At 38.9% G+C, this 14,631-nt stretch overlaps 1 protein-coding gene across 4 annotated transcripts in view; it reads right to left on the bottom strand.

Moving 5' to 3' along the window:
- NTRK2 (neurotrophic receptor tyrosine kinase 2) overlaps positions 1–14,631 on the bottom strand; it is a 201,586-nt gene that overhangs the window by 147,050 nt on the left and 39,905 nt on the right. For 3 of the 4 annotated variants that reach the window (XM_042826967.1, XM_042826968.1, XM_042826973.1), the window contains exons 6-9: positions 13,503–13,639; positions 10,486–10,618; positions 8,682–8,981; positions 3,440–3,472 (exon numbers count right to left, since the gene is read on the bottom strand). In XM_042826967.1, coding sequence (XP_042682901.1) covers positions 3,440–3,472; positions 8,682–8,981; positions 10,486–10,618; positions 13,503–13,639 — 603 coding nt within the window. The remainder of the gene's footprint in view (positions 1–3,439; positions 3,473–8,681; positions 8,982–10,485; positions 10,619–13,502; positions 13,640–14,631) is intronic. The other variant, XM_042826972.1, reaches the window with a different exon arrangement.

Below are 14,631 nucleotides of genomic sequence, written 5' to 3'. Positions count from 1 at the left end.
ACAGCTTTCACTAACCGCACAGGCATTAACCCTTGCTGCTTAGCATGGGGAGGAAGGAAGGGCTGTGCCTTGGTAGAATTTGTCTTCTTTAGCTCCCAAGGCCATTTTGGAGAGCTCAGCTGGCACTGCTAGCAACAAGCGGCACCAGGTTTTTGATCTTCATGCATGCACAAACACATTTTCTGTCTGTAAAACACTCAGCAGGCTGCAGATTTTTTTGGATGTGAACCCACACTCTGCCACCAGCGCTACAGTCAGTACAGTCGGGTTGTCTAATCAGCTCACGTAGTCTGCTCTGGCTCTATACCACACATGCCGAAGGATAGGATTTTTTCAAGTCAAAATACATATTATGTCTACAGAACTTTCATGGGAAACAAAATTTAATTTCCTGGTCTTTTACCATTTGAACTCTCCAACTCAGCACTGTATCTATGTCTACAGCTTCCTCGACGATGAGGTCAAAATACTAATGAAAGGCAAACAAACAGTATTCCTAACTCTAGGCAGCATAAACCCTACCCAAACAGCTCACCTGCACAAACAGCCAAGCCTTTGAGACAAGGAACTGTGCAGACCAGCCTCTTACTACACATTTTGCTACAGCAAAGGAGGAGACTTCTGTTTTATTTATTTGTAGGCAGTACACAGGCTCTTCACCAGAGCAGAATCCTGTTTGTAACAAGCATCTCAGCTTACGAGAATGGGCTTTCTGTACAATTAGCTGCTCCGTGTCTTCACTAAGGTAATTTTGACCAAGCCCATACTTACAGTAGCTTTACAACAAGACCAATAAATAAAACAAATATTTAGAGCCTTCACTAGTCTCTATAACACAAATTTTCAAGAGAGTTTTGGTTTTGTTTTTTTCTCTTAATCTCTTTTGTTTTTTTCTCTTAATCTTACCTATAAATCATGGAAGGTAAAATCTGATGCTCTTTGCCATTCTGTTTATGTTCAAATTTGTCCTAAGCCACTGGGAAGCATATCCTGAAGGATTAATGAGAACTATGCAAAGCATTTCAAGTCTGGCCTGTGAATCCTCTGAATACAGTTTTACGTTAAAATGGGCAAGAGAAAATGTAGGCCATTTCAGTACACTGGTGTTGCACTGCCATTTCCTACTGTATAAGTGTGAAGCATTTACTTGTGAATTATTGCCAGATTTTCAAGTTGTCTTGAAATGGGCAAGCCAGGCAAGGAAAACACACACAACAGCTATCCAGCCAAAACCAGCAATTCTGACTTAAGCAAATTCTTGTTCACTTCACTACAAAATCCTGCTACAGACACATAGCATTCTGATAGAGACAGGGTCACGCCTCTCAACTCACTCTCTGGGACTTGTATAGCTTCAGGGCCAGATTCCCTGGTGCCTAGCACCTTATACATCACCTATAACCGTGCCAACATCTTGAGCTGCAGTATCCTGCTGCTGTTCTATAAGCAAGGTGCTAAGCAGCTGGGACACAGACGAGATCACCACAATAAGAACCAGGAAGTCATTTTGCACAGCTCCCTTGGGGCTGAATGCTTCAGGGCATATTGTCTCTCACGTAACCATGTTAGAAGCAGCATGTCATGGAGACATGAGCTAGGAGCCGAAGAAGATGGCTTGGCATCAGTTTCCTGCTCAGCCCCAGGCAGGCAGCACTGCCTTCCACTGCCTCTCCCTATGCAGCATCACAACAGCTCTCTTCTTCACTTTTTGCAGGAGGCCCACACTATCCACAGGCCCGAGACAAGAACCCCAAGAAAACACAGCATGGCACAGGCTGCTGCTGCCTCATCGGATCTGTTTCCCACAGTATTTTTAAAGCATTTAATGAGAAGCCTTTGGAAACCATCTCATAGGGAGTGCAGAACACAGAAGGTCAGGTCCTGAGGGAGGGAGTGGGCCATAAACCTTCCTTTTAGCACCATCCAAGCTGTGAGTAAACATCAGCACAGGGATCAAGCCATATGAACAGGAGTCATGGAAAAGGCTCCATCTCCAGAGGGAGGCAATCCCAGTGGGTCCCTGACCACCACGCAGGCCCTGGTTCTTCGCGGAAGTGAGGGAGTTTCTTGTCTTTCCAGCCTGCCTTATATATTAATCTCATCAACTGGGTTTGTGAATTTACAATAATTAGGGAAACACTCTAGACTGCAAAGTGTTTCTCAAAGCAAGTACTGAGTCACTGAAGCAAAGATCAAAGACAGCTATTTCAAACAGCAGAGAGAAAAGCCAGAAATAAAAAGGAATACTGCTTTCATCAGGACAAGATCTTGCTGGCTCAGATTCATTTGCACAACTCAGAGCGCACATCTCAACAGAGCCTACCAAAGTCATTTGAAGCACAGTGCTCGCAAGGTGAGAGCCAGATACATGCACTAGGACCCAGGCAAAAAACTCAGAACCACAATCCTCATGTATGTACCTTATGTAATAGAATGTAAGTCAGAACCTGTGCCAACTGCCACCACCATATGCATCCCTCCAAAAAAAAAATACTTTGCAAAGAGAAGAAGGGGAAGTGTTTAGTATTTCTGAGCACTTTAAGCCAAAATGATGCTTCAATTGCACATTTGCTAAAGTTTAATGACATGGAATGGAATCAAAGCAATAACATTTAAATCAGCTTAAGGAAACTTGAGTTATGGGCCATTTCATCCAAATAAAAGTACTCCAAATAGGATCAAGCTCCCATTAGAAGCTAGGGGGTGTTTGGGTATGTTAGTCAGGATAGACTTTCATGATCACCAGAATGTTATGTAAAACTAACTAGTTGTTTTTCTGCTTATAGCTTCTATTCCAGTGCATGCTGACTTTCACTAGGTACAGTCTAAAACATTTTGCCTATCTAAAAAGCTAATGTGAACACCATGTCATCAAATCTTCTGGCACTCACTCAGATATCACTGAGCTGATGCTCTGCTTATGCAAGAGAGATTAAAGGAAGGTACAAATGAGAGGGCAAAGAAAAATGAATTGCCTACAGGAAAACTTACTTGTGCCAACTTCATTTTTAAGTGGGATTTAGGGGTACATTTTTGGAGGCTAAACAAGTATGGAAACATTCCTGAAAAATAAATTAAGTTATATAAGGAGAAATCATGAACTTCCTTTCCTCTGCAAAATGCCTCACCAAATCTCATGCCTCTGAGCTACATCAGACAGCTGTCACTTTATAGGACCAATTGCAACCATTTGTAGTGGTGGATTTATGCCTTTCCTAATGTGAATCAAAAGCAGTAGGACAAGTAAAACGTCATATTGCCCTCATTGATTTTAAATAATATAAAGCAGGAGAAGAATGAACAATACAAAATACCTTTCAAAATCCTATTGTAATATGTGCCATTTCAGTTTAGCTGAGATTGACATACAATCTTTTAGTAGTTTGAGCTTCTACATTTCTATAATTAAAAGAAAAGAAAAAGAAAATCAAATATATACCATAAACGTCTGGATCCACAATTGGGCCACTACCTGTACATGGAGAAGAGAAAAAAAAAAAGAAAGAAAAAGCCTTTGTAAATAGATTGCAAATGCTAGAAGAACAAGAGTTTCTTTAGTGTTTTTTAAAGGTTGACATGTTATTTGCAATAGCAGTTACCAGTACCTACATAAATACAAAGCAGCATCAACATATTGCACTACCTATTATCAGATTACATGTAAAATATTTTATAGGTATCCCCAGTGTTAATGCTTAGCTTTATGTGAAAAGCTTACATACAGAGTATTGGCTCTTCTAAAAGCAGAAATATTTCCCAACTGGGCAAAATGCTGGAATAGGTGAAACAATAATTATTCTTGTTGGGAATCAATGATAAAAATCTCCCTGACCTTAAGAGGAAGCATATTTCAGTGACAATTACAATCACTGGCTCTTACCTGATCGAAAAAATTTGCAGTATAAGCATTGTGAGAGCAAACTGCCTTACAGTTGCAGCACTCTGAGCTGTCAAGGTAAGGGCTAGAGTTAGCAATGACCTAACCATCACCATCTCATTCACACCATGAAAGGATGTAATTCAGAAGACAGCTACACAGATGAACTGCAGGCAGAACTCAGTACAAAAAGAGTCAGGTCTCCCACAAGCCAGCTTTTACAGAGGCAAATGGACCCATCTATCTTACCCTTTTCTAAATTTTACTAGTTTCAGTTTCCAAGTTTTTTTATAATTACCACACATATGTAAGTCTAATCACATATGTGAGCATAATGCACAGGACACCCACTGAAATTAACATAGTATTAGATGGTTCACACTTTGAAAGATATCTGTATTATATTTCAACATACCCATTCATCCTGGTCTATAACGTATCTATAGCATTGATTATGTAGTAGACTCCTAATTATCTTTTCTATATACTCACTCTGTTGTTTTGGAAATAAAATTAATAGATGGTTAAAACCTCTAAAGATGAATCAAACTTCAAAAGGCATAAGTTCTTATAATGTAATTCCACACCAATGGCATTACACTAGCATAAAGTCACTGTCAAGTATGACTAGAACAATATTGTTTATGCTTATGTCAGCACAGTGTGAGAATCTGTGCTGAAAATCCAAAACAAAGAGTTGCAAACTATTAGCAGAATGGCAGCAGGTAATTAGGTTTCCCTCTAAATGCATTTGAAAATATTCTACATAGATCACTCTGAAAGTAATGCCACCTATTTATTTCCATGGAAACTACAAATACAAAGATCACAATAACACTATTTGATAGAGATACAAAACACTATCCTTCAATATAGGCACCACCATTAGCTATTCATTAATCTGCATGCCACACTCATCAAAATCTGCACCAGTGGAGGCAATCCACTGTTGCTGTTGCTGCTGCAGAAACACAACATCCATGGCCTCACTGTTCTTACTGTGATCACATTCACTTGCTTTCCACAAATGTTCAGCAGGTATCAGTGAATATCAATGGTTGCCATTTTTTCTGCATGGAGGAATTCAGTGACACACCTTTGCTCCATATGCACATCTATGCCACACGTCATTCTGTCAGACTGCACCACTGCTGCCATCCATTGCACAACAGCAAAACGTTAGGAAATGCTGATGGGAATGTTCAACCTCTACTGCCATACCATCAACATCTGCCTCTGATGTCATGGGCCAACATAATAAAATAGGAGGCATTACTTTCAAAGCAGCCCTCGTAGTATCCAGATACATAGCCTAATAGACCCCATGAGAACTGCTGTGAAAATAAGCAGGAATGAGTAAAAAGTGAAAACAGCCTGTAGTACTGTCTGTGCTAAAGCAACTTATGACAAGGTTTTCCTTCCATAGTTAACAGATTCACTTTTTCCACTGTAAAACATCTGATAAAAGATGGTATTCCTAATTTACTTCTGTAATTTCAAGGAAAAATAACAACAACAAAACTCCCAGGCCTTTATTTCCTGAGTTAAATGGCAACATTTCTGTTACTATTTACAGGAATGGGGCTGAAGCCATCAAACTAGTTTAACCCTTAATTCCTGCGAGGAGCATTCAAGCTAGAAAGTCATTGACTCCATTCAATATCTTTTATATAACAAAATATTTTACTTCAAATAAAATTGCAAAAATCAAGATGCCGGACCAAACCCAAGTTTCTCTTTAGTATTGCCTATATAAAAACACATCTTCTCAATCATCAAAACATCAGTTGAAGCTACTTTAACATTAAACTTCACCAGAGTAATTTTGCGTGTTTACATGCAATTAATTATTTTTTAACAAAGAATATAGTTGTTTTGGTCTCTGTTAGAACAGGTTGTTGTAAATAAACTATTAGAGATTTATGATATTCACTCATCTTCATGAAGTACATCAACTGCACTTTGTTTGCGTGCTTCTTTCTTTATGAAATTGACATTTGCAAAATAAAGCAGCAGCAAAAGTCTCAATCCAAAAACATACTTTTGCAAAACAGACCCTGTTGTTATGCCACACAAGCAAGATGCTACTTCTGAAGAATATTTAACATATTCTTTTACTTTGACAAGGTACTATGTGACTTGAATTCCTTCCACTGAATTTTATATTATAGCGTTGGTCGATGAATAAGCTTTCCTAAAAACAATTATTATTGGTAAAAATCTCTCCAGCACTCATTAGATAGTATGGATCAACTCTGGGAAAGCTCTCAGAATAAAACATGAATGTTTTCTGCCTATTGTTTGCCATAATGTGCTCCGAATAAACAAGTTATCCTCTCCAAAAACAGCTACACTGGAGTTCAAGAATTTTATCAGATTAAAATTAGTTAAAAATCTAGGTAGCAAAGCCTGAAATTTCTTCTTCCAGATGTTAGCATCTAAAGCAAAATTTTAATTTACAGCACTAACTGTAATGTCATTAACACAATCGAATTTCACAATGTGAAACATTTGTTTCCCTTTCCTTTATGTGCACTGTTGATGCTAGGAATATGCTGTAGACTTAGTCACATTTATTTTAGGTAAATGTATAGTTTATCGGTGAGGGCTTTTTTTATATTTTATTTTATTTTTTTTTACCTGCAGTTCATTTGTCTGTAAGTGATGTTAATAACCAGAGAATCAGTTCAAAGCTCAGTGAGGATGCCCCACCCCATGAGACATCGGGGCTGGTATTTAATTCAATCATGAAGGCATGGAATTGAATATAATACCAGGGTGTGGGCCTTAATCTTTGTGCTTCATTGTACAATATGTGGGCCAAAAGAAGAAACTACACAGTAACGACAGCACTGTTTAAGGTTTTAGAAAAATCCTGACAGAGCTTTAAACAGTAATAGTAAATAATAATAACAATATTATGCATGGAGGAGTCTGTTTTTTTAACCTTTGTTTTTACATCTGCTTCAGTAGAGGAGACAACAATGTAGTGAAATATTAGAAAGCTCAAGTCATTATTCTTATAGAAAAAAATCTACTCTAACTAAACCAACATTGAGAAAGCTAACTAGATAAGCACTTTCCCCTGTTGTTAATTTTTAAGACTGGTTTGGAGCAATCCACCATGCATGAACTGATTTCTAATGCAAATACGTCCTGTCGACAAGTAGTCTAGCTTCCTCCATACTGTTTTTGTGAAGCTTAATCCATCACAGAGCTTGGAAATGCTGAAAAACGCAGCACAGATTATCTTGGAGACCTAAATTCCCTACGAATGTAAAAAAAAATGGAGCAAATAATAATACTATGTTTGTAATTGGGAGGATACCTCCTGCTCTATTCAGTGATTTTAAAGGCTGGGAAGAAGTACAGGGGAGAAGCATAAAAGCAAAACAGAACAGTAAGAGGGATATGGATTGAAGACAAAAAACGATAAATTATTATAGGTGTATTAGTGAAACTGTTATTCTGTCAAGAAAATGAAGCCAGATTCATATTAAATAGTCAGAATTTGACAGAGCTTCCATTGCACAGAGAACATGGAGAAGGTGAACTGTTACTGAGCTGTTACAGTACAGTATCAGAGGATGCCAGTAGCTGGAATCACGGCATGTTCTTGTAATGAGTCTATTTAAGGAAGAACTGCAGAGAAGAAAGAAGAGAGGACTGCTAAGGACAGCAGGAGTTAAGAGAGTCTGGCTGTATCTCTCTTCACCTTCTCTTTCTAAAGGTGGGAAAGGAAAGGACCTGCTATGTTTTGCCCTGTAGCAGATCGAGTCGTTAGGAGCAAACGCTAAGTATAGACCATATTTTTACTGTCTCTAGCCTGCCTGTACTTCCGGAGAGAGAGTTTAAATATTCACATCTTCTTCTGTCAGATAACATCAGCATTGCACATAGCCACTTCAGAAAAGAAGGCTTTTTATATTCTGTGATTAAAAGCTGAAAGTACACACATGCTCATATTTTCTGAAATGACTGTGCAAATATCTGCACTAAAACATGCCTATGTTTCGACTCCTGCTGTGGCTGGTCTGCTCAGAGAATTCTTACAGATAGAATAATAAATTTGCATGTGCATCTACATTCTCTTACATTCACTTCACACGTGGTTCTGAAGATGTGGAGAAACATCACACCACACAGAACATCAATCACTGGCAGTGATTGATTGAGTTAGCCTGCCTTGAGCCTGATCATGTACCGCTCAGAGGGCTGAGACAGAGCAGAAGATGCACATAATTAACATAAACCATTTTGAGCACAGATATTCATAGGCATGTAGGTTTTCAACCTCAGCTGAAACAAATGAGAATTTGACACCTAAATGCCTGTGAAGACCTGAGACTTCCTTCATCCTAGCACAGGGTTACTTGTTTTCTCTCCAGCTCCCTCTTGTGTCCTAAACAATTTGTTATTATCAACTCAGAGGACTGCAATACTGATTTTGCCACAAGACACAAGATGCTATGTGGGCACTCCCTGTGTCTTTGGATACACTGCCTAGCTGAATTCAAACACAGTATAGAACGCTTGTGGAGTGCCTGAACTGGCTCCCAGTGCTTTCCAGGATCAGTACTGAGGTTTGAGAAAATGCTTGAGAAGCAGCTACCTTTCCTCAAGCCTCACCTAGCACTGAGGAAGTTACCCGAAGGAAGAATTCAGAGAGAAGTAGCACAGCCTCCACGGTTAAAGAAAAATATTATTTTACAATGGATTTTAAAGATATTCATCCACAGAAAAAAGCCTTGCTAGAAGCACATTCTCATCAGTTTGCAATGGCTAACACTGAAATCATACTCACCATCTCCAGGCACCGACATGAAATGAGCATCAACCCGCTTTTCATCTTCTCCATACTCATTCTTGGCCAGTAAGGTATAAGCACCATTGTTCAGGTGGGTTGGGTTGTCCAGCTGAAGGCAGCCATGGTATTCACTTTGATTGATAACATGTATTTTAGTACAGATGTATTCAGACTCATTCAATACAGCTCCTTCATAGAACCACTGCAATGTGGGCTTAGGGTTCCCTTTCACAGTGAATGGAATGCACCAGTGGTGGTCCGGGGTTGGAGACTCAATAAATGTGATATTTGGTGCAACTATATTGGAAAAAAGAGTAGACAACATCAGAATATCTGGAACACATCTTTTCCCCACTCCCTTAAGTCATATTTTTCATTCACAAGTATCACAGGAAGTTACTTTCAGGAATGACACCTATTCACAGCACACTCAAACATGAAGCTCATCAGCTCTGTGTAGGTTACTATATTTACAACTGAAACCATTCTTCAGAGAAGAAAAACTAACTGCTTTATCCAAAGACTGGACACCAGTTAGATCCCATACCTGACAGGTGTGGGAAAATCAGTTTCTGGAGAAGGAGAAAAGAGCAATTTTATCTTTACTCTGCAGAAGAAAATGGTGCAGAGCAGTGCTGAAAGAACAGAACAGCACTGAAAATATGTAAAAGTTGGCCCAAAGCAAGCAGTACTGGAAATATCCTCTGCCAGGAATCCAAACTTTCAGATGATTTTCCTCACAGAATCAAAGCCAGTACAGATGACTTCATTCCCTGGATTATTCTGTCAGGGAATGACCATTTTCTACTACAGGTTTTCTCATTCTTTATTCAAACCTGCTAAATGTCTCAAGTTTACAGACTTTTTCTGTTTCCCTCAGGAGACTATTCCAACACCTTGCTCTTTATTTCACTATTGGGAAATTTTCCTTGATATTTATTCTTAACTGCATCCAATTTCATCTAGTTACACTCCCTTTTATCACTCATAACAGTGCCAAGCACAGAATTTCATTTACACTGTTGAAATATTTCTAGTTTATGTTCCTTCCCATAGCTGTTACATATCCAATTTCAACCTACAAGCCATTTGAAGTAGATCTATAGTGATTTTTTCTCTAGTTTTCCCTGTTGTGAACACATACTGAGCAAAGTTTGCCATCTACAAAGAGTTATGTTCCGATCTTCAATTAAACAGAGGGTTGCAACTTGTGAAAAAATGCTGTCTAGTTCACACAAAATGAATTCAGGATGGGATCTTCAATCTAAGTAGCCAGTTTCTCCATATCTCATGCTCCTTACCCCTCTTTGGCCCTGACAAAAAGCACATTATTCAAGCCATGACAAATGAATTTACATCTGGCAGTACAAATGTTTCAAGTGTGTTATTTTCGAACAAAGCAGTTTTTGCTTTACATAATACAAACTTTAACATCTTACAGTTAGCATCTTACAGTTAATTCTATGCATTCTTAATTCCTAAGACAGTATGTATGTATATGCACACCACTACAAACCTTCCCACACTGGCAATGCTTTGGCTTTCAGACTATTGTTTACTGGTTGTCCTCACTGAAGATAAAGCCTTTAGAAATGTATTTTTTGCAGAAAGCAGAGTAGAAGAAGACAAACTCAGCAACTTCTGGCTGGGCTATTCCCAGTATTAACTGCAATAGGCAGTTCACATGCTTCAAAGGTGCTCCTGTTTTAGCAACCTGTGCACCCCAAAAATATTTATACCCAAAAGAGCCGTTAATAATGGGGTTTGGCCTCAGGAGCTGCATGGAGGCCTGGGTACGTACAGAATACCGTCAGTTCTGCAGAGGTTTGGACCTCTCCCACAATGTTCTCCGCCACACATGAAATCCACAGTCCGCTGTCCATGGATGAAACATTCTTTATGGTTAACGAGGCAGGATTCTTACTTGTATCACTCTACAAATGATCAGAAAAACATGCATGTATCAACTGCAGCCTAGAGAAAGAAGGGAATGGTGGGGAATCACTGGCCACAACTCAACAGCATTTTTTGCCTTCCTTTCTCCTTAGTTCTATCAATCTGTAATTAATCAAAATGCTACTTGGCATCCTATCCAGCAGACATAAAACACAGAAACAATTGTAACTATCAGGGGCTGAAGTTTGAAAAGTACAGTCCTGCAGTAAATACTGTACTCATCCACTTTGCCCTGTCCCAGCCAGATTCTGCCTTTTCTGAACACTTCTACCCCTCTACACAAATGTTTTCTTCTTCACTCATAGCCTTGTTCATCCCTCTCTTCCACTTCATGACTGATTTCTTTGGTATGTCCCTTCCCTTGAACTTTTTCTTCCTCCTTCCTTCTTGATGCTTGCTTTATTCTTTCTTTGGTCTCCCTGCATTTGTCTGACATTTCTTACACTGCTGCGTTCTGAGCTCTGGTGTCTTTTCCCTCATCCCTTCCCTTGCCAAATTTCTTTTAAAAGTTTCTTCCTCTCATAAAGCAATTTGTGAGAAATGACATACTTTCTAAGACACTACTGCCCAAGTACTGTTTTATGTGTTTATATACTAAGGCTAATTAAAGTAAGAATTATAATTCTTAGAACTCTTGATTATTGTGATTCTTAGAAAGTTCACAGCACCTTTATAGCCTAAATGCCATATTAAATATGCAGCTATGCTACACTTCACAGAGTGAAGAGGACTGTATTATAACAAAATAGTAGCTAGCAAAACTAGTTGTCAAAGACAAAGTTTTCTTAAACCAGGTCATTCACATGATCTCCAAATAATTACTATTTCCACACTTGAATACTTCATAAAATGCAAAGCTACTTTCTTAAAAATGAATAGAATCAGAACACATTTGGAGAATAAGCAATAATAAGTATCCTTTTTAAAAACTCCTTTTGAGGTACTTTTCTTAGTGTACACATACACGTCAGTGCTGCACAAACAGATAATACACCTGTAAAAGCAGTGACTTTCACCAGCAGTCAATGGGGACCCAGAGGAACAGTTCTGCATACAGAACTGGAACTTTGAACCTTGAGGTAACACCTTAACTCCATATGAGTTAAATGCGTTAAATGCCCCACTGATATCAGTGTGACACTGAGGGAGGCAGAGTGGAAAAGCCAGCAGCTCCCTGTACATTTCTCCACATGCAGCCCTCAGAGATGAGCAGTGCTAAAAAGAGGATTCACAGAAAGGGTTCCAAACACAGATTCGTGACTGAAATCTATAGCAAAAAAGAAAAAAAAAAAATCAGCATAAAAGCTGAATGTGTGGTTAAATCTGCAGGAATAGGGTACCATTTTAATTTTTGTTAACGTTTCTCTCTGTAAAACACAAAAGAGAGAAAAAGCAGGCAAAAACAGCACAGGAGGTGAAGAAAAGGGAGGCAGAAACACAGATATGAAAGTGAGAGGAATGAAACAAAAACAATGCTAGCAGAAAAGGGAAGAATAGTTGCAAATGAGAAATGAGGTTTAAAAGGCACTCATTCTTCCGCTGCTGAAAAGACTACTGTGCTCCACAGCTAAAGTTGCAGCTAGCCTATGCCACGAGCCCCTCTGAAATCTCACACATGAAGTTATGCCAGGACAGAGTATTTCTGGAAACCTTGAAGCAAACTGAACACAGCGTTTCAAGATAGGAGGGTTAAAAAATGAAGTGATCTCACTTCTTGAACAGTATCCCACATTTGTTTTGGCTCATAACTAAAAAAAAGAAAAATAGATGAAGAAAAAGCACAGCTTGGCATAGGTTCCCCAAACGGTCTAATTTCTTGTTCATTATGATGACTGGTGCCTTTGGGTAGTTTTACAGAGTAGAGGAAAATTTAAAAATAAAACTAGAGCTCTGCAGAATTCTTACTCATGAAAGCTGAAAGACATACTGGTCGAACCCTGTGAAGACCCAATATAATGACATCAAAGCAGAAAGTGCAAAGATTAAGAGGTCCCAGAGGTCCTGGTTCTTCTGCATTACAGAAACAGTTTTAGAAGTACACATCTCACACTTTGCACTCATCAGGAATCTTCAGGCAGCCTCATACTCATGAACAGTATGAAGCCAATGCCGTAAAAGTGTAAATAACAGAAGGCCTTAAACCATGAAAATTGATGGAATTTAAGGCGTCTGCAGCTGCATGTGGAAGACACTGCTCCTCATCAGCATCTCCATCAAAACAAATTGTCTCCACTGCATGCACAGTCCAAGGCAAGGACAGAGAACACAAGGGTCTTAGAAAACAACAGTCCTGTTGCCTGGGACTTTGTTAAGAGAATGTCTTCAGACTTCGTAAGAAAATGCCATTTTTTTTTGTAACCTTTTAATTACCTTTTAGTGACCCTGACTTCCAAGACTTCATTGTTGCTTTGTTTTGTTGAAGAAAAATGAAACAAAACACAAAATAATACCAACAATCAAAACTGTCAAATCAATAGGTAATAATGGTCACCAGGGTTTTGGCTTGAAAATACAATACAATTTGCAACACAAAGCCTTTTTCATTGTCAGGATATGTAAGATTTATTCCCTCTGTGTAGGTGCTGAGAAAGCACTTTTGTTTAGTATCCTTATTCACTGTATAACATCCAAGAAAGTACAGTGCTCTCATACACAAATCTCAAGGAGCAAATGTTTGACATTTTCCAGAACCACTGCAGCAGTTAGCCTGGGTTGAAACTAACTGGAATATAAATGTTATCCCAACATTAATCTTCATCTTTTTGATAAGAAGTTAACTAAAGCTGGACATGAACCTTCATTCCATCCACAAGCAGGTATCTCTTCTCTCTGAATTGTCACTTCTTTGAATATGAAACTTACCTCATGGTTTGAAACAAGATTAGTGAGCACCCAAGACACATTAGGGGGTGGCCCTCCGGTTGTATCACAGTACAGTGTGATGCTCTTTCCTTCCACCACAGTGATGTTATAATTGCTTAAGTTTGCTGAGGGTAAGTCTACAACAGAAACAACAACAACAACAAAAAAACCATACATATTTGCTTTTGACAGAAATAGATGCTCATTCTATACAAACTGTATAAGTGCAGGCAAAAACACTCCACTAAACTAGATATTCACCGTGGTCAATTGCCCACAATTCAGCCAGGGAGTACAAACAGCATCTCTGGAAACATATAGCAACAATCTTTAAACTGCTACAAAACATTTTTCTGCTCTCCCTCCACTTTGCATCCTAAGAAAAAGTTACTGCGTGTACAAAAACATTCAGCTAATTTTAAAGGAAAATGCTTCAGGTGGGCAAATAGAATTTACCTTCAGTTTTTAACTTCAAAATAACCATTCTCCCTCTCATTTATTAAAACCAGAAATTTAATCTATCTCTCCGGTACAGTTGCAAAAGAATTTTTGTTTTCCAGGATCTAACTGGCAAGTGGTGCTCTCACTGTCCTCCACAGCACCAAGAGGAAAATCCCACCAGCCCCTGTATCACACAAGAGATTGTAGCCTTCCCTCTCATGCAAAGTTCACAGAAAGCACAGCCAAACCCAAGTATGAGGTGAGGGAAACAAAGCACTGAACAGATCAAAATAGAGGAGAGTAAGTTCAGAAGTGCAGGTTGGCTATTGTATAGAGCTGCTGTTCAAGGCACTTCAGCAGACTTAGCTGTTGCCCTCGGGAAAGCAGAAAAGCAGCATGATGGTACCAGGGAAAAAGGCCAGACTCTGCAAGATCCAGCACTTCCCCTCCATCTCATAGCTATAAACCACTTCACACCTCCATTTTCAGCACCCAAAGCAATGGGAACTTCCAGAATAAATAATATGTGATACACAAGGAAAAATAATAGATCAACCATCTTCAAAAATAATGCCAACAGTATCCAGCATTCTAGCACACAGGACTGACTTCTAGCACACAGGAAGTCATTTGTCACACATTTCTTTGCAAGGCAAATAATCATTCATCATGCTAAAAACATCAGATC

Source organism: Centrocercus urophasianus, unplaced genomic scaffold, assembly GCF_019232065.1.
Source record: "Centrocercus urophasianus isolate 14NV4802_14NV808 unplaced genomic scaffold, USGS_Curo_1.0 seq_27, whole genome shotgun sequence".
NCBI lineage: Eukaryota > Metazoa > Chordata > Aves > Galliformes > Phasianidae > Centrocercus > Centrocercus urophasianus.
This window is presented reverse-complemented; position numbering and strand designations above follow the sequence as displayed.